Consider the following 27,761-nt stretch of genomic DNA (forward strand, 5'->3'; position numbering starts at 1 on the left):
ACCAGCCTGGTGCGCAGGAGGAAGGTGGACACCTCCAGCTTCGTAAGAGTTCTTCTTCTTCTTCTTCTTCTTCTTCTTCTTCTTCTTCTTCTTCTTCTTCTTCTTCTTCTTCTGTGGTTCATGTTGAACGTTGGACCTCTTACAGCAGAGAGAGAGAAGATGGTGGTTTTTAATCATTCTTGTTTGGACTGACAGGATCCAGACCTAAAGTCTGAGCTCAGAATCTGGAGCACTTCCTGTAGTGGCGTTAGCTTTAGCTGGGGGACGGCGGATGTCAGCTAACCCGCCGTCACCTGCCAGACACCCAGGAAATAATAGTGACAGAGATCACAGCCTTTAAAGAGTGTGTGGTGTTCCTCTGCAGCGGAACCTGACGTTCACCTGTGCCGAGTCCACCTACTTCCCCGTCTACTTTAATTGGTCGTCCTTCCTGCGGCTGCCGGGTCAGAGGGACAGCGACACGCTCTCAGTTAGCCTGTCCTTCAGGACGTGGAACCCCAACGGGGTGCTGATGTTCACCCAGCTGGCCGAGGGGTGGCTGGAGCTGGGGCTGATGGAGGGCAAGGTGACGGTCTACATAAACGTGACCCAGAAGAGGAGCACCAGGGTGGACATTTCATCAGGTGAGTCCACCTTTCCTGGAGCAGCGAGGACAGGGACCCCTCCAGTCACCATGGAAACCAGCATCCTTCTTTATTTGATGATAAAGCCACACAGAGCCAGAAATATTCCCCATAATCCTTTGCAGGACTGGTTTTGATTGAGACCTTTGTTTTTGGTTCTGATGGTGAAAAGTCTTTTTCTTCTGAAGGTTTAGGTCTGAACGACGGCCAATGGCACAGCGTCCATTTGAACGCTCTGGACAACTACGCCATGCTGACAGTGGATGGGGACGAGGCGTCCACCGTGAGGACGGCCATTCCTGCCCAGATCAAGACCGGAGGAACCTACTACTTTGGAGGTGATGGATTCTCTTCTCCTTATTTCTATAGTCATCCTGGGTCAGTCTCTAGATCCAGACCAACCAGATCATCCAGTCAGATTAAAGGTTTAACTTTTCTCAGGAAAACCAGCTGATTGCTTCCAATCCTACGTGTGGTTGGCTCACAGCAATCCCTCACGCTCAGCAGAAACTCCCCTTTAACAGGAAGAAACCTCCAGATGAACTGTGATGAGCAGTTAGAAGCTTAGTGCAGATCTATAGAACATAGACTGAAGAACAAGGATGAAACATTTTCAGTCACCAACAAAAACGACCTAAAAATAGTTTGCAGCTTCTTCTAATAATAAGATGCAGAATTTAATCTAAAGCTTGTCTTCAGGATGAGGTTAAAAAGCTCTTCAATGTCGGATGTTCCGTGGGACGGTCGGATGTTCTGTGGGACGGTCAGATGTTCCGTGGGACGGTTGGATGTTCAGTGGGACGGTGGGATGTTCCGTGGGATGGTCGGATGTTCCGTGGGACGGTCGGATGTTCTGTGGGACGGTCAGATGTTCCGTGGGACGGTCGGATGTTCTGTGGGACGGTCAGATGTTCCGTGGGACGGTCGGATGTTCTGTGGGACGGTCAGATGTTCCGTGGGACGGTCGGATGTTCTGTGGGACGGTCAGATGTTCCGTGGGACGGTTGGATGTTCAGTGGGACGGTGGGATGTTCCGTGGGATGGTCGGATGTTCCGTGGGACGGTTGGATGTTCTGTGGGACGGTCGGATGTTCTGTGGGACGGTCGGATGTTCCGTGGGATGTTCCCTGGGACGGTGGGATGTTCCGTGGGATGGTCGGATGTTCCGTGGGACGGTCGGATGTTCTGTGGGACGGTCGCATGTTCTGTGGGACGGTCGGATGTTCTGTGGGACGGTCAGATGTTCCGTGGGACGGTTGGATGTTCAGTGGGACGGTGGGATGTTCCGTGGGACGGTCGGATGTTCCGTGGGACGGTCGGATGTTCTGTGGGACGGTCGGATGTTCTGTGGGACGGTCGGATGTTCCGTGGGATGTTCCCTGGGACGGTCAGATGTTCCGTGGGACGGTTGGATGTTCTGTGGGACGGTCAGATGTTCCGTGGGACGGTCAGATGTTCCGTGGGACGGTCGGATGTTCTGTGGGACGGTCAGATGTTCCGTGGGACGGTTGGATGTTCAGTGGGGCGGTGGGATGTTCCGTGGGATGGTCGGATGTTCCGTGGGACGGTCGGATGTTCTGTGGGACGGTCAGATGTTCTGTGGGACGGTTGGATGTTCTGTGGGACGGTCGGATGTTCTGTGGGACGGTCGGATGTTCCGTGGGATGTTCCCTGGGACGGTCAGATGTTCCGTGGGACGGTTGGATGTTCTGTGGGACGGTCAGATGTTCCGTGGGACGGTCAGATGTTCCGTGGGATGGTCGGATGTTCCCTGGGATGGTCGGATGTTCCGTGGGACGGTCGGATGTTCCGTGGGACGGTCGGATGTTCTGTGGGACGGTCAGATGTTCTGTGGGACGGTCGGATGTTCTGTGGGACGGTCGGATGTTCTGTGGGACGGTCGGATGTTCCGTGGGATGTTCCCTGGGACGGTCAGATGTTCCGTGGGACGGTTGGATGTTCTGTGGGACGGTCAGATGTTCCGTGGGACGGTCAGATGTTCCGTGGGATGGTCGGATGTTCCCTGGGATGGTCGGATGTTCCGTGGGACGGTCAGATGTTCCGTGGGACGGTCAGATGTTCCCTGGGATGGTCGGATGTTCCGTGGGACGGTCGGATGTTCTGTGGGACGGTCGGATGTTCTGTGGGACGGTCGGATGTTCCGTGGGATGTTCCCTGGGACGGTTGGATGTTCTGTGGGACGGTCAGATGTTCCGTGGGACGGTCAGATGTTCCGTGGGACGGTCAGATGTTCCCTGGGATGGTCGGATGTTCCGTGGGACGGTCGGATGTTCTGTGGGACGGTCGGATGTTCTGTGGGACGGTTGGATGTTCCGTGGGATGTTCCCTGGCACGGTTGGATGTTCAGTGGGACGGTCGGATGTTCTGTGGGACGGTCGGATGTTCCGTGGGATGTTCCCTGGGACGGTTGGATGTTCAGTGGGGCGGTGGGATGTTCCGTGGGATGGTCGGATGTTCCGTGGGATGGTCGGATGTTCTGTGGGACGGTCAGATGTTCTGTGGGACGGTCGGATGTTCTGTGGGACGGTCGGATGTTCTGTGGGACGGTCGGATGTTCTGTGGGACGGTCAGATGTTCCGTGGGACGGTTGGATGTTCTGTGGGACGGTCGGATGTTCTGTGGGACGGTCAGATGTTCCGTGGGACGGTTGGATGTTCTGTGGGACGGTGGGATGTTCCGTGGGATGGTCGGATGTTCCGTGGGACGGTCCGATGTTCCGTAGGACGGTCGGATGTTCTGTGGGACGGTCGGATGTTCTGTGGGACGGTCCGATGTTCCGTAGGACGGTCGGATGTTCTGTGGGACGGTCGGATGTTCTGTGGGACGGTCGGATGTTCCGTGGGATGTTCCCTGGGACGGTCAGATGTTCCGTGGGACGGTTGGATGTTCTGTGGGACGGTCAGATGTTCCGTGGGACGGTCAGATGTTCCGTGGGATGGTCGGATGTTCCCTGGGATGGTCGGATGTTCCGTGGGACGGTCAGATGTTCCGTGGGACGGTCAGATGTTCCCTGGGATGGTCGGATGTTCCGTGGGACGGTCGGATGTTCTGTGGGACGGTCGGATGTTCTGTGGGACGGTCGGATGTTCCGTGGGATGTTCCCTGGGACGGTTGGATGTTCTGTGGGACGGTCAGATGTTCCGTGGGACGGTCAGATGTTCCGTGGGACGGTCAGATGTTCCCTGGGATGGTCGGATGTTCCGTGGGACGGTCGGATGTTCTGTGGGACGGTCGGATGTTCTGTGGGACGGTCGGATGTTCCGTGGGATGTTCCCTGGGACGGTTGGATGTTCAGTGGGACGGTCGGATGTTCTGTGGGACGGTCGGATGTTCCGTGGGATGTTCCCTGGGACGGTTGGATGTTCAGTGGGGCGGTGGGATGTTCCGTGGGATGGTCGGATGTTCCGTGGGATGGTCGGACGATGTTCTGGGACGGTTGGATGTTCTGTGGGACGGTCGGATGTTCTGTGGGACGGTCAGATGTTCCGTGGGACGGTTGGATGTTCTGTGGGACGGTCCGATGTTCCGTAGGACGGTCGGATGTTCTGTGGGACGGTCGGATGTTCTGTGGGACGGTCAGATGTTCCGTGGGATGGTCGGATGTTCCGTGGGACGGTCCGATGTTCCGTAGGACGGTCGGATGTTCTGTGGGACGGTCGGATGTTCTGTGGGACGGTCGGATGTTCTGTGGGACGGTCCGATGTTCCGTAGGACGGTCGGATGTTCTGTGGGACGGTCGGATGTTCTGTGGGACGGTCCGATGTTCTGTGGGACGGTCCGATGTTCCGTAGGACGGTCGGATGTTCTGTGGGACGGTCGGATGTTCTGTGGGACGGTCGGATGTTCTGTGGGACGGTCCGATGTTCCGTAGGACGGTCGGATGTTCTGTGGGACGGTCGGATGTTCTGTGGGACGGTTGGATGTTCTGTAGGACGGTTGGATGTTCTGTAGGACGGTTGGATGTTCCGTGGGACGGTCGGATGTTCCGTAGGACGGTCGGATGTTCTGTGGGACAGTCGGATGTTCTGTGGGACGGTCCGATGTTCCGTAGGACGGTCGGATGTTCTGTGGGACGGTCGGATGTTCTGTGGGACGGTCGGATGTTCTGTGGGACGGTTGGATGTTCTGTAGGACGGTTGGATGTTCCGTGGGACGGTCGGATGTTCCGTAGGACGGTCGGATGTTCTGTGGGACGGTTGGATGTTCTGTGGGACGGTCCGATGTTCCGTAGGACGGTCGGATGTTCTGTGGGACGGTCGGATGTTCTGTGGGACGGTCGGATGTTCTGTGGGACGGTTGGATGTTCTGTAGGACGGTTGGATGTTCCGTGGGACGGTCGGATGTTCCGGTTGGATATTCGTTTGTTGGATGTTCCCTCCCTGACTGATGATGTGTTCTCCGTCCCGTTGCCTCCAGGCTTCTTCGCCGCGGCTAACGGCGGCTCGCTGCAGCGCTCCTTCCAGGGCTGCATCCAGATGATCCACATTGATGACCACCTGGTGGACCTGCGGGCCGTGGAGGAAGGTCACCTGGGAACCTTTGAAAACGTTAGCTTGGACATGTGTGCTATCATAGACAGGTATGCAGCCGCTTTAGGACCCGATCGTCTGGTTTTCTCTGTTAGCCGGCGTTACGGCGGGAAAAGTTGACGTTTCTTCCTGCTGCCGTGTGATGACAGATGCGTGCCCAACCACTGTGAACATGGTGGGAGATGCTCCCAGACGTGGGAGACCTTCAGCTGTAACTGCAGTGGGACCGGCTACACCGGAGCAACATGCCACACCTGTAAGTGTTCCTCCATCCATGGCAGTGGCCTTCCCCCGGCTGCACAGGGAGCCACTACCGTGCTTCCCTCACCATAAACCGAGTCAGTATAAAAACTCTGATCACTCAGACAGACAGGCCTACGCCAGGAACTCTAATGGTGAACCCTGCTTTCATTTACAGGCTTTAAAGTTTATTTATAGGGAGTCATGGCCTTTATTTTTAATTTGATATCAGGCAGGATTAGGAGTTCATAGAAAGTCCTAACTTTACATATTGATATTTATGATCAAACCTTCGATTCTCTGAGCCGGTGGTGTTGCAGACAGGAGAAAAGTGCTCTTCCACATGATGGATATGATGTTTATGTCATAATCTAATCCAGTTTATTCCTAAAAGTTATGTTCAGATTAGCAGTGAGGCAACAGAAGAAAATGGGGTCCTGAGGAAAACAGCTGACCTTTACATTCCTGACTGCAATGAAGCTAAGTGCAGTCCAGCTAACTGAAACTAAAGCTAAGTGCAGCCCAGCTAACTGAAGCTAAGTGCAGCCCAGCTAACTGAAGCTAAAGCTAAGTGCAGCCCAGCTAACTGAAGCTAAGTGCAGCCCAGCTAACTGAAGCTAAAGCTAAGTGCAGCCCAGCTAACTTAAGCTAAAGCTAAGTGCAGCCCAGCTAACTGAAGCTAAAGCTAAGTGCAGCCCAGCTAACTGAAGCTAAGTGCAGCCCAACTAACTGAAGCTAAAGCTAAGTGCAGCCCAGCTAACTTAAGCTAAAGCTAAGTGCAGCCCAGCTAACTGAAGCTAAAGCTAAGTGCAGCCCAGCTAACTGAAGCTAAGTGCAGCCCAACTAACTGAAGCTAAAGCTAAGTGCAGCCCAGCTAACTTAAGCTAAAGCTAAGTGCAGCCCAGCTAACTGAAGCTAAGTGCAGCCCAGCTAACTGAAGCTAAAGCTAAGTGCAGCCCAGCTAACTGAAGCTAAAGCTATTTGCAGCCCAGCTAACTGAAGCTAAGTGCAGCCCAGCTAACTGAAGCCAAGTGCAGCCCAGCTAACTGAAGCTAAAGCTAAGTGCAGCCCAGCTAACCGAAGCTAAGTGCAGCCCAGCTAACTGAAGCTAAAGCTAAGTGCAGCCCAGCTAACCGAAGCTAAGTGCAGCCCAGCTAACTGAAGCTAAAGCTAAGTGCAGCCCAGCTAACTGAAGCCAAGTGCAGCCCAGCTAACTGAAGCTAAAGCTAAGTGCAGCCCAGCTAACCGAAGCTAAGTGCAGCCCAGCTAACCGAAGCTAAGTGCAGCCCAGCTAACTGAAGCTAAAGCTAAGTGCAGCCCAGCAAACTGAAGCCAAGTGCAGCCCAGCTAACTGAAGCTAAAGCTAAGTGCAGCCCATAACCGAAGCAAAGTACAGCCCAGCTAACCGAAGCTAAAGCTAAGTGCAGCCCAGCTAACCGAAGCTAAAGCTAAGTGCAGCCCAGCTAACTGAAGCTAAAGCTATTTGCAGCCCAGCTAACTGCAGCTAAAGCTAAGTGCAGCCCAGCTAACCGAAGCTAAGTGCAGCCCAGCTAACTGAAGCCAAGTGCAGCCCAGCTAACTGAAGCTAAAGCTAAGTGCAGCCCAGCTAACTGAAGCCAAGTGCAGCCCAGCTAACTGAAGCTAAAGCTAAGTGCAGCCCAGCTAACTGAAGCTAAGTGCAGCCCAGCTAACTGAAGCTAAAGCTTGGTGCAGCCCAGCTAACTGAAGCTAAAGCTAAGTGCAGCCCAGCTAGTCATTTTGTGGACAGTAGTAATAAAGGCATTCTTGAGAAAAAGCAGGTTTTATTGTATTATATTTGTTCCACATCATGTCAGCCACACAAGCAGAACATTTCAGACCTCTAACAGTTCCAGAGATGTCTGGCTTTGAACTTTTGGTGTGCAGCCCAGCTAACTGAAGCTAAGTGCAGCCCAGCTAACTGAAGCTAAAGCTAAGTGCAGCCCAGCTAACTGAAGCTAAAGCTATTTGCAGCCCAGCTAACTAAAGCTAAGTGCAGCCCAGCTAACCGAAGCTAAGTGCAGCCCAGCTAACTGAAGCCAAGTGCAGCCCAGCTAACTGAAGCTAAAGCTAAGTGCAGCCCATAACCGAAGCAAAGTACAGCCCAGCTAACCGAAGCTAAAGCTAAGTGCAGCCCAGCTAACCGAAGCTAAAGCTAAGTGCAGCCCAGCTAACTGAAGCTAAAGCTATTTGCAGCCCAGCTAACTGAAGCTAAAGCTAAGTGCAGCCCAGCTAACCGAAGCTAAGTGCAGCCCAGCTAACTGAAGCCAAGTGCAGCCCAGCTAACTGAAGCTAAAGCTAAGTGCAGCCCAGCTAACTGAAGCCAAGTGCAGCCCAGCTAACTGAAGCTAAAGCTAAGTGCAGCCCAAGTAACTGAAGCTAAGTGCAGCCCAGCTAACTGAAGCTAAAGCTTGGTGCAGCCCAGCTAACTGAAGCTAAAGCTAAGTGCAGCCCAGCTAACTGAAGCCAAGTGCAGCCCAGCTAACTGAAGCTAAAGCTAAGTGCAGCCCAAGTAACTGAAGCTAAGTGCAGCCCAGCTAACTGAAGCTAAAGCTTGGTGCAGCCCAGCTAACTGAAGCTAAAGCTAAGTGCAGCCCAGCTAACCAAAGCTAAGTGCAGCCCAGCTAACTGAAGCTAAAGCTAAGTGCAGCCCAGCTAACTGAAGCCAAGTGCAGCCCAGCTAACTGAAGCTAAAGCTAAGTGCAGCCCAGCTAACCGAAGCTAAGTGCAGCCCAGCTAACTGAAGCTAAAGCTAAGTGCGGCCCAGCTAACCGAAGCTAAGTGCAGCCCAGCTAACTGAAGCTAAAGCTAAGTGCAGCCCAGCTAACCGAAGCTAAGTGCAGCCCAGCTAACTGAAGCCAAGTGCAGCCCAGCTAACTGAAGCTAAAGCTAAGTGCAGCCCATAACCGAAGCAAAGTACAGCCCAGCTAACCGAAGCTAAAGCTAAGTGCAGCCCAGCTAACCGAAGCTAAAGCTAAGTGCAGCCCAGCTAACTGAAGCTAAAGCTATTTGCAGCCCAGCTAACTGAAGCTAAAGCTAAGTGCAGCCCAGCTAACCGAAGCTAAGTGCAGCCCAGCTAACTGAAGCCAAGTGCAGCCCAGCTAACTGAAGCTAAAGCTAAGTGCAGCCCAGCTAACTGAAGCCAAGTGCAGCCCAGCTAACTGAAGCTAAAGCTAAGTGCAGCCCAAGTAACTGAAGCTAAGTGCAGCCCAGCTAACTGAAGCTAAAGCTTGGTGCAGCCCAGCTAACTGAAGCTAAAGCTAAGTGCAGCCCAGCTAACTGAAGCCAAGTGCAGCCCAGCTAACTGAAGCTAAAGCTAAGTGCAGCCCAAGTAACTGAAGCTAAGTGCAGCCCAGCTAACTGAAGCTAAAGCTTGGTGCAGCCCAGCTAACTGAAGCTAAAGCTAAGTGCAGCCCAGCTAGTCATTTTGTGGACAGTAGTAATAAAGGCATTCTTGAGAAAAAGCAGGTTTTATTGTATTATATTTGTTCCACATCATGTCAGCCACACAAGCAGAACATTTCAGACCTCTAACAGTTCCAGAGATGTCTGGCTTTGAACTTTTGGTGTGCAGCCCAGCTAACTGAAGCTAAGTGCAGCCCAGCTAACTGAAGCTAAAGCTAAGTGCAGCCCAGCTAACTGAAGCTAAAGCTATTTGCAGCCCAGCTAACTGAAGCTAAAGCTAAGTGCAGCCCAGCTAACCGAAGCTAAGTGCAGCCCAGCTAACTGAAGCCAAGTGCAGCCCAGCTAACTGAAGCTAAAGCTAAGTGCAGCCCATAACCGAAGCAAAGTACAGCCCAGCTAACCGAAGCTAAAGCTAAGTGCAGCCCAGCTAACCGAAGCTAAAGCTAAGTGCAGCCCAGCTAACTGAAGCTAAAGCTATTTGCAGCCCAGCTAACTGAAGCTAAAGCTAAGTGCAGCCCAGCTAACCGAAGCTAAGTGCAGCCCAGCTAACTGAAGCCAAGTGCAGCCCAGCTAACTGAAGCTAAAGCTAAGTGCAGCCCAGCTAACTGAAGCCAAGTGCAGCCCAGCTAACTGAAGCTAAAGCTAAGTGCAGCCCAAGTAACTGAAGCTAAGTGCAGCCCAGCTAACTGAAGCTAAAGATTGGTGCAGCCCAGCTAACTGAAGCTAAAGCTAAGTGCAGCCCAGCTAACTGAAGCCAAGTGCAGCCCAGCTAACTGAAGCTAAAGCTAAGTGCAGCCCAAGTAACTGAAGCTAAGTGCAGCCCAGCTAACTGAAGCTAAAGCTTGGTGCAGCCCAGCTAACTGAAGCTAAAGCTAAGTGCAGCCCAGCTAACCAAAGCTAAGTGCAGCCCAGCTAACTGAAGCTAAAGCTAAGTGCAGCCCAGCTAACTGAAGCCAAGTGCAGCCCAGCTAACTGAAGCTAAAGCTAAGTGCAGCCCAGCTAACCGAAGCTAAGTGCAGCCCAGCTAACTGAAGCTAAAGCTAAGTGCGGCCCAGCTAACCGAAGCTAAGTGCAGCCCAGCTAACTGAAGCTAAAGCTAAGTGCAGCCCAGCTAACTGAAGCCAAGTGCAGCCCAGCTAACTGAAGCTAAAGCTAAGTGCAGCCCAGCTAACCGAAGCAAAGTACAGCCCAGCTAACCGAAGCTTAAGCTAAGTGCAGCCCAGCTAACTGAAGCTGAAGCTAAGTGCAGCCCAGCTAACTGAAGCTAAGTGCAGCCCAGCTAACCGAAGGAAAGTACAGCCCAGCTAACCGAAGCTAAAGCTAAGTGCAGCCCAGCTAACCGAAGCTAAAGCTAAGTGCAGCCCAGCTAACTGAAGCTAAAGCTAAGTGCAGCCCAAGTAACTGAAGCTAAGTGCAGCCCAGCTAACTGAAGCTAAAGCTTGGTGCAGCCCAGCTAACTGAAGCTAAAGCTAAGTGCAGCCCAGCTAACTGAAGCCAAGTGCAGCCCAGCTAACTGAAGCTAAAGCTAAGTGCAGCCCAAGTAACTGAAGCTAAGTGCAGCCCAGCTAACTGAAGCTAAAGCTTGGTGCAGCCCAGCTAACTGAAGCTAAAGCTAAGTGCAGCCCAGCTAACCAAAGCTAAGTGCAGCCCAGCTAACTGAAGCTAAAGCTAAGTGCAGCCCAGCTAACCGAAGCTAAGTGCAGCCCAGCTAACTGAAGCTAAAGCTAAGTGCGGCCCAGCTAACCGAAGCTAAGTGCAGCCCAGCTAACTGAAGCTAAAGCTAAGTGCAGCCCAGCTAACTGAAGCTGAAGCTAAGTGCAGCCCAGCTAACTGAAGCTAAAGCTAAGTGCAGCCCAGCTAACCGAAGCAAAGTACAGCCCAGCTAACCGAAGCTAAAGCTAAGTGCAGCCCAGCTAACTGAAGCTGAAGCTAAGTGCAGCCCAGCTAACTGAAGCTAAGTGCAGCCCAGCTAACCGAAGCAAAGTACAGCCCAGCTAACCGAAGCTAAAGCTAAGTGCAGCCCAGCTAACCGAAGCTAAAGCTAAGTGCAGCCCAGCTAACTGAAGCTAAGTGCAGCCCAGCTAACTGAAGCTAAAGCTTGGTGCAGCCCAGCTAACTGAAGCTAAAGCTAAATGCAGCCCAGCTAGTCATTTTGTGGACAGCAGTAATAAAGGCATTCTTGAGAAAAAGCAGGTTTTATTGTATTATATTTGTTCCACATCATGTCAGCCACACAAGCAGAACATTTCAGACCTCTAACAGTTCCAGAGATGTCTGGCTTTGAACTTTTGGTGTGCAGCCCAGCTAACTGAAGCTAAGTGCAGCCCAGCTAACTGAAGCTAAAGCTTGGTGCAGCCCAGCTAACTGAAGCTAAAGCTAAATGCAGCCCAGCTAGTCATTTTGTGGACAGCAGTAATAAAGGCATTCTTGAGAAAAAGCAGGTTTTATTGTATTATATTTGTTCCACATCATGTCAGCCACACAAGCAGAACATTTCAGACCTCTAACAGTTCCAGAGATGTCTGGCTTTGAACTTTTGGTGTCAGCTTGGATCTGTGCGCAATGGCTCCACCTGCTGGTAAAAGTTTTACCGGTGGAATTTTATGCATTCTGAATTATTCCCCCATTTAAGGGTTTTAAGAGGTTATGCTACAGAATCCAGGTAGAAATCCTGCTATTTAAAAGCACTTTATTTGAAGGTAGAGGATCAACTTCAACTTTTCACTCTAGTGAAAATGTAAAAGCACCATTTTTTAAAACTACTGAAAGTATAAAAGTAAATGAAGAAAAAAATGAAGGACAGAAGCTTTACTGCACCACCCTATTAAAGGAAATTAAGCTTTAGTATAAATTCAATCTGGGAGACCAGATTCATTTACCAGCTTCACCTGAGTCACCTGTCAATCAATGACCCTCATTCAGCTCCAGCCAATCACCTCATCAACCGCCCCCCACCCCCCATAGCTCCTGGCTCCCAATGTTTACATTTGATCACTGCTTCACTTTAGGAAATGGAAATGTCTCGAGAGCTGAACAAAAACGTCAATAAAACTCTGACGCTGAGGCAGGGTCAGTGAGCGGCGAACAGACGATCTCAGGAGGAGCAGCTGAGGCAGGTGAGAAGGTAGAGCAGCTGAAGCAGGAATGCAGGTTGATTCCAGGTCTGCTGCAGGTCAGTTTGAGGGGCAGCGAAGGAAGGAAGCCATGAAGCTCTTCCTGTCAGGCTAAGCTAACGGTTGTCATGGGAATGTGCTAAGCTAACGGTTGTCATGGGAATGTGCTAACCTGGACATGTGTCCCGGTTGCCACGGTAACCCTCTGCCTCTCTCCAGCCCTGTATCAGCAGTCCTGTGAGGAGTACCGGCATCAGGGGAAGAGCTCGGGCCTCTACTGGATCGACCCTGATGGCAGTGGCCCCATGGCCCCCCTCAGGGTCCACTGTGACATGACAGGTGAGTCTGTCCAGCGCTGGTTGAGCTCCCCGTCCTCCGTCTCACGTTTCATGTCCCGTTTCAGAAGCAGCGGTTTGGAGCACGCTGAAGAACAACCTGCCTCCTCAGACGTCCGTCTCTGCTGTAGAGAGGAACGGGAAAGCGGCGCTTCAGATCCTTTACAACGCCACTGAAGATCAGGTATCTGCTGCTCACATCATCCATCTGGGGTCATGGAACCAGTTTGAACCAGTAACCAGAACCATTATGGTCCTTATTATTAATGGAATTCAATGTTATATCATCAGTTATGGAGAATATGGAGGTTTTTCTGATGCATTTTGCTCAAATGCACATTTAATAAAACATTTTCACAACTCTGAACTTTTCCAGGAAACATGTTTTTGTAAAACATGAGAAATAAAAAAAGCATTTTTTGGGAGGAGTTGAAAGCGGTGAAGAAAGATAGCTGATGCCTCAGACAGGGAGGAGGGACAGGATTGGTGGACCAATCAGGAAACGGAAGCTTTAAACAGCCTCCATTTTATTTTACAATCAGAAAACATCTTTTCTTTTTTTAATGGAATAAATCCTTTATTCTCTTTTTTTCTTTACTCCCCATCCCCCCTGCGCCCCCTCCCATGGGGGTGTTGTTGCCTGTTGCTCTCAGATGTCATTAAAACTGGGAGGACCAAAGGGGGTGTCCAGAACAGCCCACCCCCCCTCCGGGAGACAGCGCACCCCCCCATTCAACAACCCAGGACCCTCAGCGTCTAAATGCGAGAGGGGATGGGGGGGAGCCGACCGTGGTGAGGCCCATAAAATAAGCCCACCCCGGTTGCCCTTGTGTTGTGAAAATGTTGTAGATGGAAGTGTCTAAAATGCAAAATAAAATCGGGGGGGGGGGGGGGGGGGGGGGGGGGGCGTCATCAGAAGGTGGGGCCCTCCAGTAGCGACCCCCTCCCCAAAAACCTACATGTGTGATGGAGCAGGCAGAGGGAGGGTTCCGGGGATGGGGGTGTGACTGCACCAGGGAGCCAGCTCCCCCGCTGACCCCAACAGGCCCCCCCGTTCCCCCAGACCCCCTTTCTTCTGCAGGCAGACCTCCCTGTTGGAGGGCGGTCTGCCATTCTCCGCTGCAGGTGTTCTAACGGAAGCATACCTGTGTTCCAGGTGGCGTCGCTGACCAGCAGAGCAGAACGCTGTGAGCAGTTTGTGTCGTATTCCTGCAGAATGTCTCGCCTGCTCGGCGGTCCAGGTGCGGCGTTCTGCCCCCATCATGGCGTCTCCCTTCCATGATGACGAGGCTCTTAGTGCAGCTCAGGAATAACTGCTGACTTTTAGTGAACTAATAAACGTTATTTTTAGTTGTTTCATCACAGAGTTTCTCTGCTCTAACTGGAGGAAACGTTTCGGCTCCATCAGATTCAGAAACGCTTCTAGATTCAAACACTTTATATTAAAAACTGGATCGTTTAAATTCCTCCTTTTATTTGGATTCAATTATCAACTAACCATTATTTAGCAAAATGATTAATCTGCTGATCATTTTTTGGATTAATTGATTAATTATCAGATAGCCGATGCTTAATTTACTAAATTAAGCTGAAACTAAAACTTTGGTGAGTTCTGGATGGAGCCGACTGACAGATGAATAATTCCTGCTCTGTCAGCTAAAGGCATGCTTTAGCGTCTCTAAATTAATTAATTGATTAATCATGATTATTAGTTTCTGCTCTAGATTCATTTCTTCTTTTAGTCAGTTTAATTTTATGGTCTTTTATCATTTTAAATAGTAATAAAGTGTTTAAATCTGTTTTTATTCTTGGTAATCTTTTAGACGGTTTATTTATTCAGGCAGAGCTGCTTCTTGTTTGGTTCTGACTCTACAGATGATTGATTCTTGGTTTGACCCCTAGATGGCGCTCCATTCACCTGGTGGGTGGGACGAGACAACAAGCGGCATTTCTACTGGGGGGGCTCGGGGCCTGGGATACAGAAGTGTGCCTGTGGAATAGGAAACAACTGCACAGATGCCAAACACCACTGCAACTGCGACGCTGACCTGCGCAGCTGGTGAGTCCAGCGTCCTGTAGGGGGCAGTATTGCCTGCTTCCTGCGGCCTTCTTGCCTAATCTCCCCCAGATTATGGTGATGGCTCCACAATAATCTGAGATTATCCTGCTGAGTGTGTCCAGATATCCAGCTAAACTTAACCAGGTAAACTTAACCAGGTAAACTGACGCCGTTTCAGTTAAAAAATAAATGTGTTCAGGAATCGTTTCACTCGGTGCATCAAATTCAGCTCCAGGTGCTTGTTTGGTCACTGTGGGTTAAGGTCAGAGGTCATTATTTTTAAAGCTTTATTACATCATAACTAATCACTCTTTTCTGTGTTACTGATGGTTTGTTTCAGATCATTTAGTTTGTGTTTCCGTCTGTTTGTGTGACAGGAAGGAGGACGCAGGCCTGCTGGTGTATAAGGAGCATTTACCAGTCAGCAAGGTCGTGGTCGGTGATGCAAGCAGAGCTGGATCTGAAGCCAAACTGACTGTTGGGCCTCTCAGATGCCAGGGGGACCGTAAGTTTCTCTGAATCCGCATTTCCACCAGATTAGGATGAACACAGGCCTCCCAGTACCGCCTGAGTCAGGGGTCGCCATGGTTACCCTGGTTCAAATGACCAGCTGGTCTTTGGAAAAATAGATATACCAACAAACGCTGGTTAGCATCCCTCCGCTAACTGCTAAATGTCCAGGATAAACTGCATCTAAATATAACAAATATATATATTTTTTATCCTTTTTTTAGTCAGAAAATGTTTTTTTTTACAAAGGTTTTTAGTTCCTTTTAAAACCTAAAAAAGCACGACGATTATTTACAAAAATGACAAATCTTTGGTAGATATTTGTTAAGCAGAAGTTATCTGGTTCTCTCTTTACAAATCTGGACTTTAAACGAGTTTTATCAGCAGGAGGAAATGTAAAAATGAGATTATAAAGACTTCCTGGTCTGGATGGAAAACCCAGTTTGATTGACAGGAAGTCAGATAGAATAATAATATTTACCAAACTGCTGCATCATCAGATTTAACGGCTCCTACCAGAGAGGAGCTTCTGCCGAACAAAGCGTCTCATCCAGGCTGGAGCTGCCACTGTCCCTGATGCTCGCAGCGTCTGCACGCTCACACACCTGAATCCTGCAGGGCAGGAGGCGGGACCACTGCTGTAGACGGACGTGACTGGCAGGAACATCCTCCACTGCACCTGCAGGATCAGGCTGTGAATAGAAAAAGGATCCTGATCTAGAACCTAAACAACAGCTTTAACGTCACAGAAACTAGAATCAGCTGGACGGCATGACGCCGCTCCGTCATTCCTCTCAGTCGGTTTCATTACTGACTCTGTAACACTGCGTTATTCTCCCCCTGATCTTTAGGAAATGTAACAAACATGGAATGTCCTTGAAAAGTCTTAACTTTTGGAAAGGTGCAGGACTCTGCAGGATGAGGGAAGCCTGTTCTGATCCAGCATGGAGGCTGCAGAGTGAGCTGGAGGCTCATTGGGGCGTAAAAGGCTTCGTTTGACCTTCAATCATGGCAGGAAGATGAACTTACTGCAGTACAGTGACTGAAGCCCAACTTTTTACTGCTGTGTTTTCTGAAGGCAACTTCTGGAATGCTGCCTCCTTCACCAGCCCCGCCTCCTCGCTGCACTTCAAGTCCTTTCGAAGTGAAAGCAGCACCGACATCTCCTTCTACTTTAAGACCTCCTCCAGTCATGGAGTCCTCCTGGAGAATCTAGGAGCAGAAAACTTCCTTCATATTGAAATCAGAGGTTTGTGTCTCAGCATGTTTCTGAATGTGGATCTAGAAAATACTATCAACCATCTACATCAGTGGGCAACTTTAGGGCGTCTAAAGTAGCGCCGTCACAGTAGAGAGACTGGTCCTTTCAATTCAATTCTATTCAGTTTATTTCTATAGCGCCAAATTCACAACACCTGAGCCACTCTAACTAGAAGCCTTATCAAAAAGGAAAGTTTTAAGCCTAGCCTTAAAGTAGACAGGGTGTCTGCCTCACGGACTAAAAACTGGTAGTTGGTTCCACAGGAGAGGAGCCTGAGAACTAAAAGATCTGCCTCCCATTCTACTTTTAGAAATTCTAGGAACCACTAGTAAACCTGCAGATTGAGAGCGAAGTGCTCTGTTAGGAACATAAGGAACAATCAGATCTCTGATATCAGATGGAGCTTGGCCATTTAAGGCTTTATATGTGAGAAGGAGGATTTTAAATTCTATTCTGGATTTAACAGGAAGCCAATGAAGAGAAGCCAGGATAGGAGAGATATGATCTCTCTTTTTCATTTCCATCAGAACTCTGGCTGCAGCATTTTGGATCAGCTGAAGGCTTTTAACTACAGTTTGTGGACTTCCTGATAGTAAAGAATTACAATAGTCCAGCCTTCAAGTAACAAATGCGTGGACTAGTCTCTCAGCATCACCCCTGGACAGGAGATTTCTAATTTTTGCAATGTTCCTCAGATGAAAGAAGGAAATTCTAGAAACCTCTTTGATCTGGGATTTAAATGACAGGTCCTGATCAAAAATAACACCAAGATTTTTTACCTTATTATCTGAAATCAGTTTAATCCCATCTAAATGAAGTGACTGGCTAATCAGCTTCTTTTTCAGAGACTCTGGTCCAAAGACTATAACTTCTGTTTTGTCTGCATTCAGAAGCAGAAAGTTAAGAGTCATCCAGGTTTTTATGTCTTCAGACATGCCTGTAATCTATGTAATGGGTTAGCTTCATCTGGATTTATAGACAGATATAGCTGGGTATCATCAGCATAACAGTGGAAATTAATCCCATGCTGTCTAATAATTCTACCGATTGGGAGCATGTATAAAGTAAAGAGAATTGGTCCTAGCACTGATCCCTGTGGTACTCCACAGGTAACCTTTGAGCATGTGGAAGATCTATCATTAACATGAACAAACTGAAATCGATCAGATAGATCAGATTTAAACCAGTCTAGTGCTGTTCCTTTAATTCCAACAAAATATTCAAGTCTTTCTAAAAGAATATTATGGTCAACTGTATCAAATGCAGCACTAAGATCCAACAGGACGAGCACAGATACAAGTCCATTATCTGAGGCCATGAGAATATCATTAGTGACTTTCACCAGAGCTGTTTCAGTGCTATGATGAGCTCTAAAGCCAGACTGAAACTCTTCAAAAAGTTCATTATGGTGGAAGTGATCGCACACTTGTTTGGAAACTACTTTCTCAAGAATTTTAGATCAGAAAGGAAGATTGGATATAGGTCTATAATTGACCAAGTCATCTGGGTCAAGAGACGGTTTCTTAAGCAGAGGTTTAATTCCAGCAACCTTAAAAGCTTTAGGTACATATCCCTGTAACAGAGATAGATTAATCACATCTAAAATGGAGGAGGAGATCAAAGGGAATACCTCCTTAAATAACCTGGTTGGAACTGAATCTAACATCCAAGTTGAAGGCTTAGATGAAGACAATAATTTTGCTAATTCAGACAGTTCAACTGGATCAAAGCAGTCTAAACCCGGTTCAGATTCCATGACTACCTCAGGTACAATCGCGGATAGAGGAGTGCTTATGATCTTATTTTTAATAAGATCAATCTTATTTATAAAGAATCCCATAAAATCATTGCTGCTAAGAGCAGGTGGAATGGACGGTTCAACAGAGCTATGGCTCTGGGTGAGTTTGGCAACTGGATTAAAAAGAAATCTAGGATTATTCTCATTCTCCTCTATTAATGAGGAGAAGTATGCTGCTCTTGCTTTACAAAGGGTCCTCTTATACAGCAGGAAACTATTTTTCCAGACTAGGAAGGACTCCCGCAGGCCTGTGGAGCGATATTTTCTCTCCAGTTTCCTAGCATTTTGCTTCAAAGTACGCAGCTCTGCATTAAACCAAGGAGCAAGCTTTCTATTTTTAATGGTTTTCATTTTCAAAGGAGCTGCGTTGTCTAAGGCAGTACGCAGAGAACTAGCAACCCCATCAACAAAATCATCAACCTGTGAAGGGGAATAAACTAAGCTTTTGCACTCCTTTAAGGTGGTTCGCAGTAGAAACCCTGGTCCTTTAAGGTGGTTCGCAGTAGAAACCCTGATCCTTTAGGGGCGTGGCAGTAGAAACCCTGGTCCTTTAGGGGCGTGGCAGTAGAAACCGTGGTCCTTTAGGGGCGTGGCAGTAGAAACCCTGGTCCTTTAGGGGCGTGGCAGTAGAAACCCTGGTCCTTTAGGGGCGTGGCAGTAGAAACCCTGGTCCTTTAGGGGCGTGGCAGTAGAAACCCTGGTCCTTTAGTGGCGTGGCAGTAGAAACCCTGGTCCTTTAGGGGTGACGTAGTAGAAACCCTGATCCTTAAGGGGCGTGGCAGTAGAAACCCTGGTCCTTTAAGGCCATTGCAGTAGAAACCCTGATCCTTTAGGGGCGTGGCAGTAGAAACCCTGGTCCTTTAAGGGTGTGGCAGTAGAAACGCTGATCTTTTAGGAGCGTGGCAGTAGAAACCCTGGTCCTTTACGGGCGTGGCAGTAGAAACCGTGGTCCTTTAAGGGTGTGGCAGTAGAAACGCTGATCTTTTAGGAGCGTGGCAGTAGAAACCCTGGTCCTTTACGGGCGTGGCAGTAGAAACCGTGGTCCTTTAAGGGTGTGGCAGTAGAAACCCTGATCTTTTAGGAGCGTGGCAGTAGAAACCTTGGTCCTTTAAGGCCGTGGCAGTAGAAGCCTTGGTCCTTTAGGGGCGTGGCAGTAGAAACCCTGGTCCTTTAGGGGCGTGGCAGTAGAAACCCTGGTCCTTTAGGGGCGTCGCAGTAGAAACCCTGGTCCTTTAGGGGCGTGGCAGTAGAAACCCTGGTCCTTTAGGGGCGACGTAGTAGAAACCCTGATCCTTAAGGGGCGTGGCAGTAGAAACCCTGGTCCTTTAGGGGCGTGGCAGTAGAAACCCTGGTCCTTTAGGGGCGTGGCAGTAGAAACCCTGGTCCTTTAGGGGCGTGGCAGTAGAAACCCTGATCCTTTAGGGGCGACGTAGTAGAAACCCTGATCCTTAAGGGGGGTGGCAGTAGAAACCCTGGTCCTTTAAGGCCATTGCAGTAGAAACCCTGATCCTTTAGGGGCGTGGCAGTAGAAACCCTGGTCCTTTAAGGGTGTGGCAGTAGAAACCCTGATCTTTTAGGAGCGTGGCAGTAGAAACCTTGGTCCTTTAAGGCCGTGGCAGTAGAAGCCTTGGTCCTTTAGAGGCGTGGCAGTAGAAACCCTGGTCCTTTAGGGGCGTGGCAGTAGAAACCCTGGTCCTTTAGGGGCGTCGCAGTAGAAACCCTGGTCCTTTAGGGGCGTGGCAGTAGAAACCCTGGTCCTTTAGGGGCGTCGCAGTAGAAACCCTGGTCCTTTAAGGCCGTGGCAGTAGAAACCCTGGTCCTTTAGGGGCGTGGAAGTAGAAACCCTGGTCCTTTAGGGGCGTGGCAGTAGAAACCCTGGTCCTTTAGGGGCGTGGCAGTAGAAACCCTGGTCCTTTAGGGGCGTGGCAGTAGAAACCCTGGTCCTTTAGGGGCGTGGCAGTAGAAACCCTGGTCCTTTAGGGGCGTGGCAGTAGAAACCCTGGTCCTTTGAGGCCGTGGCAGTAGAAACCCTGGTCCTTTAGGGGCGTCGCAGTAGAAACCCCGGTCCTTTAGGGTGTTGCAGTAGAAACCCTGGTCCTTTAGGGGCGTCGCAGTAGAAACCCCGGTCCTTTAGGGTGTGGCATTAGAAACCCTGGTCCTTTAGGGGCGTCGCAGTAGAAACCCTGGTCTTTTAGCGGCATGGCAGTAGAAACCCTGGTCCTTTAGGTGCGTGGCAGTAGAAACCCTGGTCCTTTAGGGGCGTCGCAGTAGAAACCCTGGTCTTTTAGCGGTGTGGCAGTAAAAACCCTGGTCCTTTAGGGCCGTGGCAGTAGAAACCCTGGTCCTTTAGGGGCGTGGCAGTAGAAACCCTGGTCCTTTAGGGGCAACGTAGTAGAAACCGTGGTCCTTTAGGGTGTGGCAGTAGAAACCCTGGTCCTTTAGGGGCGTGGCAGTAGAAACCCTGATCCTTTAGGGTGTGGCAGTAGAAACCCTGATCTTTTAGGGGCGTCGCAGTAGAAACCCTGATCCTTTAGGGGCGTTGCAGTAGAAACCCTGATCCTTTAGGGCGTGGCAGTAGAAACCCTGATCCTTTAGGGGCGTCGCAGTAGAAACCCTGATCCTTTAGGGGCGTCGCAGTAGAAACCCTGATCCTTTAGGCCGTGGCAGTAGAAACCCTGGTCCTTTAGGGGCGTGGCAGTAGAAACCCTGGTCCTTTAGGGGCGTCGCAGTAGAAACCCTGGTCTTTTAGGGGCGTCGCAGTAGAAACCCTGGTCTTTTAGGGGCGTCGCAGTAGAAACCCTGGTCTTTTAGGGGCGTCGCAGTAGAAACCCTGGTCTTTTAGGGGCGTCGCAGTAGAAACCCTGGTCCTTTAGGGGCGTCGCAGTAGAAACCCTGATCCTTTAGGGGCGTCGCAGTAGAAACCCTGGTCTTTTAGGGGCGTCGCAGTAGAAACCCTGGTCCTTTAGGGGCGTGGCAGTAGAAACCCTGATCTTTTAGGGGCGTGGCAGTAGAAACCCTGATCTTTTAGGGGCGTCGCAGTAGAAACCCTGATCCTTTAGGGGCGTCGCAGTAGAAACCCTGATCTTTTAGGGGCGTCGCAGTAGAAACCCTGATCCTTTAGGGTGTGGCAGTAGAAACCCTGATCTTTTAGGGGCGTGGCAGTAGAAACCCTGATCTTTTAGGGGCGTGGCAGTAGAAACCCTGATCCTTTAGGGTGTGGCAGTAGAAACCCTGATCTTTTAGGGGCGTCGCAGTAGAAACCCTGATCCTTTAGGGGCGTCGCAGTAGAAACCCTGATCCTTTAGGGTGTGGCAGTAGAAACCCTGGTCTTTTAGGGGCGTCGCAGTAGAAACCCTGGTCCTTTAGGGGCGTGGCAGTAGAAACCCTGATCTTTTAGGGGCGTGGCAGTAGAAACCCTGATCTTTTAGGGGCGTCGCAGTAGAAACCCTGATCCTTTAGGGGCGTCGCAGTAGAAACCCTGATCTTTTAGGGGCGTCGCAGTAGAAACCCTGATCCTTTAGGGTGTGGCAGTAGAAACCCTGATCTTTTAGGGGCGTGGCAGTAGAAACCCTGATCTTTTAGGGGCGTCGCAGTAGAAACCCTGATCCTTTAGGGGCGTGGCAGTAGAAACCCTGGTCTTTTAGGGGCGTCGCAGTAGAAACCCTGATCCTTTAGGGTGTGGCAGTAGAAACCCTGATCCTTTAGGGGCGTCGCAGTAGAAACCCTGATCTTTTAGGGTGTGGCAGTAGAAACCCTGATCTTTTAGGGGCGTGGCAGTAGAAACCCTGATCTTTTAGGGGCGTCGCAGTAGAAACCCTGATCCTTTAGGGGCGTGGCAGTAGAAACCCTGGTCTTTTAGGGGCGTTGCAGTAGAAACCCTGATCCTTTAGGGTGTGGCAGTAGAAACCCTGATCCTTTAGGGGCGTCGCAGTAGAAACCCTGATCTTTTAGGGGCGTCGCAGTAGAAACCCTGATCTTTTAGGGGCGTCGCAGTAGAAACCCTGATCCTTTAGGGGCGTGGCAGTAGAAACCCTGGTCTTTTAGGGGCGTTGCAGTAGAAACCCTGATCCTTTAGGGTGTGGCAGTAGAAACCCTGATCCTTTAGGGGCGTCGCAGTAGAAACCCTGATCCTTTAGGGGCGTCGCAGTAGAAACCCTGATCTTTTAGGGGCGTGGCAGTAGAAACCCTGATCTTTTAGGGGCGTCGCAGTAGAAACCCTGATCCTTTAGGGGCGTGGCAGTAGAAACCCTGATCTTTTAGGGGCGTCGCAGTAGAAACCCTGATCCTTTAGGGTGTGGCAGTAGAAACCCTCATGCTTTAGGGGCGTCGCAGTAGAAACCCTGATCTTTTAGGGTGTGGCAGTAGAAACCCTGATCTTTTAGGGGCGTGGCAGTAGAAACCCTGATCTTTTAGGGGCGTCGCAGTAGAAACCCTGATCCTTTAGGGGCGTGGCAGTAGAAACCCTGGTCTTTTAGGGGCGTTGCAGTAGAAACCCTGATCCTTTAGGGTGTGGCAGTAGAAACCCTGATCCTTTAGGGGCGTCGCAGTAGAAACCCTGATCTTTTAGGGGCGTCGCAGTAGAAACCCTGATCCTTTAGGGTGTGGCAGTAGAAACCCTGGTCTTTTAGGGGCGTCGCAGTAGAAACCCTGGTCCTTTAGGGCGTGGTAGTAGAAACCCTGGTCTTTTAGGGGCGTCGCAGTAGAAACCCTGATCCTTTAGGGTGTGGCAGTAGAAACCCTGATCTTTTAGGGGCGTGGCAGTAGAAACCCTGGTCTTTTAGGGGCGTCGCAGTAGAAACCCTGGTCCTTTAGGGTGTGGTAGTAGAAACCCTGGTCTTTTAGGGTGTGGCAGTAGAAACCCTGGTCCTTTAGGGTGTGGCAGTAGAAACCCTGGTCTTTTAGGGGCGTCGCAGTAGAAACCCTGATCCTTTAGGGTGTGGTAGTAGAAACCCTGGTCTTTTAGGGGCGTCGCAGTAGAAACCCTGGTCCTTTAGGGTGTGGCAGTAGAAACCCTGGTCTTTTAGGGGCGTCGCAGTAGAAACCCTGATCCTTTAGGGTGTGGCAGTAGAAACCCTGGTCTTTTAGGGGCGTCGCAGTAGAAACCCTGGTCCTTTAGGGTGTGGCAGTAGAAACCCTGGTCTTTTAGGGGCGTCGCAGTAGAAACCCTGGTCCTTTAGGGTGTGGCAGTAGAAACCCTGGTCTTTTAGGGGCGTCGCAGTAGAAACCCTGATCCTTTAGGGTGTGGCAGTAGAAACCCTGGTCTTTTAGGGGCGTCGCAGTAGACACCCTGGTCCTTTAGGGCGTGGTAGTAGAAACCCTGATCTTTTAGGGGCGTGGCAGTAGAAACCCTGATCTTTTAGGGGCGTGGCAGTAGAAACCCTGATCTTTTAGGGGCGTCGCAGTAGAAACCCTGATCCTTTAGGGGCGTGGCAGTAGAAACCCTGATCCTTTAGGGGCGTGGCAGTAGAAACCCTGATCTTTTAGGGGCGTGGCAGTAGAAACCCTGATCTTTTAGGGGCGTCGCAGTAGAAACCCTGGTCTTTTAGGTGCGTCGCAGTAGAAACCCTGATCCTAATGCTGCAGAGAAAAAGTTGGATTGTAGCCTGAATTAAAGGAAGTGCTTTTGGTCTATTATTGCAGTTTCCCACTCAGGCTGCAGTTGATTAAAACGTCGACTTCCAGATTCAAACAGCATCATTAAAGTTAATAGAGATGGAAGGCCAGCTGCTCCCATATTATCTGTTAGCCTCAAATGTCTTTGGCAGTGTTTCATTTTATGTTTGTGAACAAAAATGCTTTAAGGATTAAACATTTGCTATCAGTGCTAAAAGTTCCATATTTTAGAGTTATCTTTTAATAAACACTATTAAGACGCCGGCAGATGGAAAAGCTAATGATGCTTTGTAATCACAGGAAGCTCAATGCTGGTATTATCCTTTGAGTTTGGGGGAAAGCAAATGGAGCTGACGGTCCATTCACCAAACCCTCTGAATGATGACCAGTGGCACCGTGTGGAGGCTGAGAAGAACATCAAAGAAGCTGTGCTCCAACTGGACGGTCAGTACAGAGAGGTCAAAGCAACGCCGGCGCTGGGACACACTCAGCTGGAGGTCTACACTGATCTATACGTTGGTAAGAACTTACCGCTTTTGGTCACAAAGGTTTCACATATTGCCAGTGATGGGACTAACAGCGTTGAAAGTAACGCCGTTACCTTGTTTAGGTAACGAGTAATCTAACTAATTACTTTGACTGTAACTAGTTGCAATTATCATTGCAGACACCCCGTTACTGCGCGTTACTCAGGTCGCACAATGAACCTTTTTTCATGATAGGACTACTGTATTTTTAATTTTAAACATTATTTGATGGCCTTTGTGGCAGGGATGGAGATCCATATTTTATGTCACACACAGAGTATAGATCTAGATAGATAGATGATAGATAGATAGATGGATTGATAGATGTTGCAGTATCTATAACAACCCAAACACACAGGATTTCAGAATTAGACATCCCCAGTTATTAATTTCTGAACGGAGGTAATGCAGCCTGATGATATTTACACCGCATCAGAGAGCGTTCCCCCCATGTTAAGCAGGGGGAACGCTATCTGACAGGGTTTATAGGTCCGTCAGATAGCGTTCCCCCCCGATGTAATTTACGTTGAGTTGCAATAAATGCTAAACTCTCTGCAGGTTCTTGTCTTTGTCGTCCGCTCTATTCAGCTGGCTTTGGAAACACACGGCTAGAAGGTGGGGGCTGGGTGGGGAGGGTTACGGGGGCGAGAAACGCAAAAGTAACGCAATAGTTACTCTTATTGTGGAGTAACTCAGTTAGTAACTCAGTTACTTTTTGGGAGAAGTAACTAGTAACTAATTTTTCAAAGTAACTTGCCCAACACTGCTTATTGCTATCTAAATGTGTTAATAACTTCTTAAACGAACCGTCAGGTTCACCATTTGTACTTATCATTGACAGAAGGTCTTCAAAGGCAGTAGTGATCTTTGCTCACACCAATACTCTCCAGCATTATGCGGGTGGGGGGGGGGGGCTCACCCCGACAGGGTGCCACAAGGAAGAACCCAACCACCAGGCCGGCTGGCCGTAGCTGCGGCTGTAAAGTCTGACGTTGTCAGACGGTGGACACCAGCAGAGACTGAAAGCTGTCCAGGTGGGAAAAAACTGTCCTATTAAGGGACTCCTGAGATGACAAGCAGGCATCATGGGGCCCAGCATCCCGCTGGCTGGGCAAGCGCAGAGGACAGAGGCAGAGTTTAGAGAGACCACGGAGAAAGACTGGCCTTTTGTCCGGCGCCTCTGGAGACACACTGGTTTTACTGGGAGGACATTGGAAGGAGAACTTTAAGGGTCTAATCAACCCAGCAGACAAAAAAAGCCAGGGACCTCGGGGCCAGATTCATCCCTCTCCCAGACTGGAGTCACTGAGGTCGTCACAAAAGTCAGCGGGTGGTTTCATGCGGTGGACAGATCCTCTCTGACTACCATAGAGCTCTGGATGTGTTCAGCCTGTCATGGAGGACACGCCTCCTTAGCATCACGTGGAGTGGGGGGCAGTGGCCCAGGTCTGGCAGACTGGGGTGGTGGTTCCACTCCATAAGAAGGGACCCCAGGGTGTGTTCCAACTATCTTCTCCAGCCATGCCTATGCCAGGGAGCTGGAGAGTCCGGCTGATTGTTGAACCTCCAGGGGCAGCAATGTAGTTTGGGCCACTTCTTCACTCTCTGCAGGGAGCTCCAGGTTTCATGGGAGTTAGTCCAACCCGTCCACATGTGATTAGGGGACCTGGACAATTCAACATCGTCCCTGGTGGTGCCCTGTGGAGGTCGCTTCAGGAGTATGGAATCAAGAGTCCCTTTGCTGGGGGCCATGCGGTCCCTTTTCTAGGGGCCATGCGGTCCCTTTTCTAGGGGCCATGCAGTCCCTTTGCTGGGGGCCATGCAGTCCCTTTGCTAGGGGCCATGCGGTCCCTTTGCTGGGGGCCATGCGGTCCCTTTGCTAGGGGCCATGCGGTCCCTTTGCTATGGGCCATGCGGTCCCTTTGCTGGGGGCCATGCGGTCCCTTTGCTACGGGCCATGCGGTCCCTTTGCTATGGGCCATGCGGTCCCTTTGCTGGGGGCCATGCAGTCCCTTTGCTACGGGCCATGCGGTCCCTTTTCTAGGGGCCATGCAGTCCCTTTGCTGGGGGCCATGCGGTCCCTTTGCTAGGGGCCATGTGGTCCCTTTGCTGGGGGCCATGCGGTCCCTTTGCTAGGGGCCATGCGGTCCCTTTGCTATGGGCCATGCGGTCCCTTTGCTAGGGGCCATGCGGTCCCTTTGCTATGGGCCATGCGGTCCCTTTGCTGGGGGCCATGCTGTCCCTTTGCTACGGGCCATGCGGTGCCTTTGCTAGGGGCCATGCAGTCCCTTTGCTACGGGTGATGCGGTCCCTTTGCTAGGGGCCATGCAGTCCCTTTTCCAGGGGCCATGCAGTCCCTTTGCTACGGGCCATGCAGTCCCTTTTCTAGGGGCCATGCAGTCCCTTTGCTACGGGCCATGCGGTCCCTTTGCTAGGGGCCATGCAGTCCCTTTGCTACGGGCCATGCAGTCCCTTTTCTAGGGGCCATGTGGTCCCTTTGCTACGGGCCATGCGGTCCCTTTGCTAGGGGCCATGCAGTCCCTTTTCTAGGTGCCATGCAGTCCCTTTGCTACGGGCCATGCAGTCCCTTTGCTAGGGGCCATGCGGTCCCTTTGCTAGGGGCCATGCGGTCCCTTTGCTATGGGCCATGCGGTCCCTTTGCTGGGGGCCATGCGGTCCCTTTGCTACGGGCCATGCGGTGCCTTTGCTAGGGGCCATGCAGTCCCTTTGCTACGGGCGATGCGGTCCCTTTGCTAGTGGCCATGCAGTCCCTTTTCCAGGGGCCATGCAGTCCCTTTGCTACGGGCCATGCAGTCCCTTTTCTAGGGGCCATGCAGTCCCTTTGCTATGGGCCATGCGGTCCCATTGCTAGGGGCCATGCAGTCCCTTTTCTAGGGGCCATGCAGTCCCTTTGCTACGGGCCATGCAGTCCCTTTTCTAGGGGCCATGTGGTCCCTTTGCTATGGGCCATGCGGTCCCTTTGCTAGGGGCCATGCGGTCCCTTTGCTACGGGCCATGCGGTGCCTTTGCTAGGGGCCATGCAGTCCCTTTGCTACGGGCCATGCGGTCCCTTTGCTAGGGGCCATGCAGTCCCTTTTCTAGGGGCCATGCAGTCCCTTTGCTACGGGCCATGCGGTCCCTTTGCTAGGGGCCATGCAGTCCCTTTTCTAGGGGCCATGCAGTCCCTTTGCTACGGGCCATGCGGTCCCTTTTCTAGGGGCCATGCGGTCCCTTTGCTACGGGCCATGCGGTCCCTTTGCTAGGGGCCATGCGGTCCCTTTGCTGGGGGCCATGCGGTCCCTTTGGTAGGGGCCATGCAGTCCCTTTGCTACGGGCCATGCGGTCCCTTTGCTAGGGGCCATGCAGTCCCTTTTCTAGGGGCCATGCGGTCCCTTTTCTAGGGGCCATGCAGTCCCTTTGCTACGGGCCATGCAGTCCCTTTTCTAGGGGCCATGCGGTCATTTTGCTAGGGGCCATGCAGTCCCTTTTCTAGGGGCCATGCAGTCCCTTTGCTACGGGTCATGCAGCCCCTTTTCTAGGGGCCATGCGGTCCCTTTGCTAGGGGCCATGCATTCCTTTTTCTAGGGGCCATGCGGTCCCTTTGCTACGGGCCATGCGGTCCCTTTTCTACGGGCCATGCAGTCCCTTTTCTAGGGGCCATGCAGTCCCTTTGCTACGGGCCATGCAGTCCTTTTTCTAGGGGCCATGT

At 50.8% G+C, this 27,761-nt stretch overlaps 1 protein-coding gene across 1 annotated transcript in view; it reads left to right on the forward strand.

Moving 5' to 3' along the window:
• LOC119779245 (contactin-associated protein-like 2) overlaps positions 1-27,761 on the forward strand; it is a 48,532-nt gene that overhangs the window by 5,548 nt on the left and 15,223 nt on the right. The window contains exons 6-17 of the mRNA XM_038278831.1: positions 1-42; positions 365-623; positions 812-961; positions 5,061-5,223; positions 5,323-5,429; positions 12,169-12,288; positions 12,353-12,468; positions 13,441-13,525; positions 14,187-14,343; positions 14,721-14,848; positions 15,932-16,102; positions 23,826-24,044. The exon at positions 1-42 is cut by the window's left edge and continues 102 nt beyond it. Of these exons, the coding sequence (XP_038134759.1) occupies positions 1-42; positions 365-623; positions 812-961; positions 5,061-5,223; positions 5,323-5,429; positions 12,169-12,288; positions 12,353-12,468; positions 13,441-13,525; positions 14,187-14,343; positions 14,721-14,848; positions 15,932-16,102; positions 23,826-24,044 (1,717 nt within the window). The remainder of the gene's footprint in view (positions 43-364; positions 624-811; positions 962-5,060; positions 5,224-5,322; positions 5,430-12,168; positions 12,289-12,352; positions 12,469-13,440; positions 13,526-14,186; positions 14,344-14,720; positions 14,849-15,931; positions 16,103-23,825; positions 24,045-27,761) is intronic.

This window comes from Cyprinodon tularosa, unplaced genomic scaffold, assembly GCF_016077235.1.
Source record: "Cyprinodon tularosa strain WSP-4 unplaced genomic scaffold, ASM1607723v1 ctg1443, whole genome shotgun sequence".
NCBI classification, from domain to species: domain Eukaryota; kingdom Metazoa; phylum Chordata; class Actinopteri; order Cyprinodontiformes; family Cyprinodontidae; genus Cyprinodon; species Cyprinodon tularosa.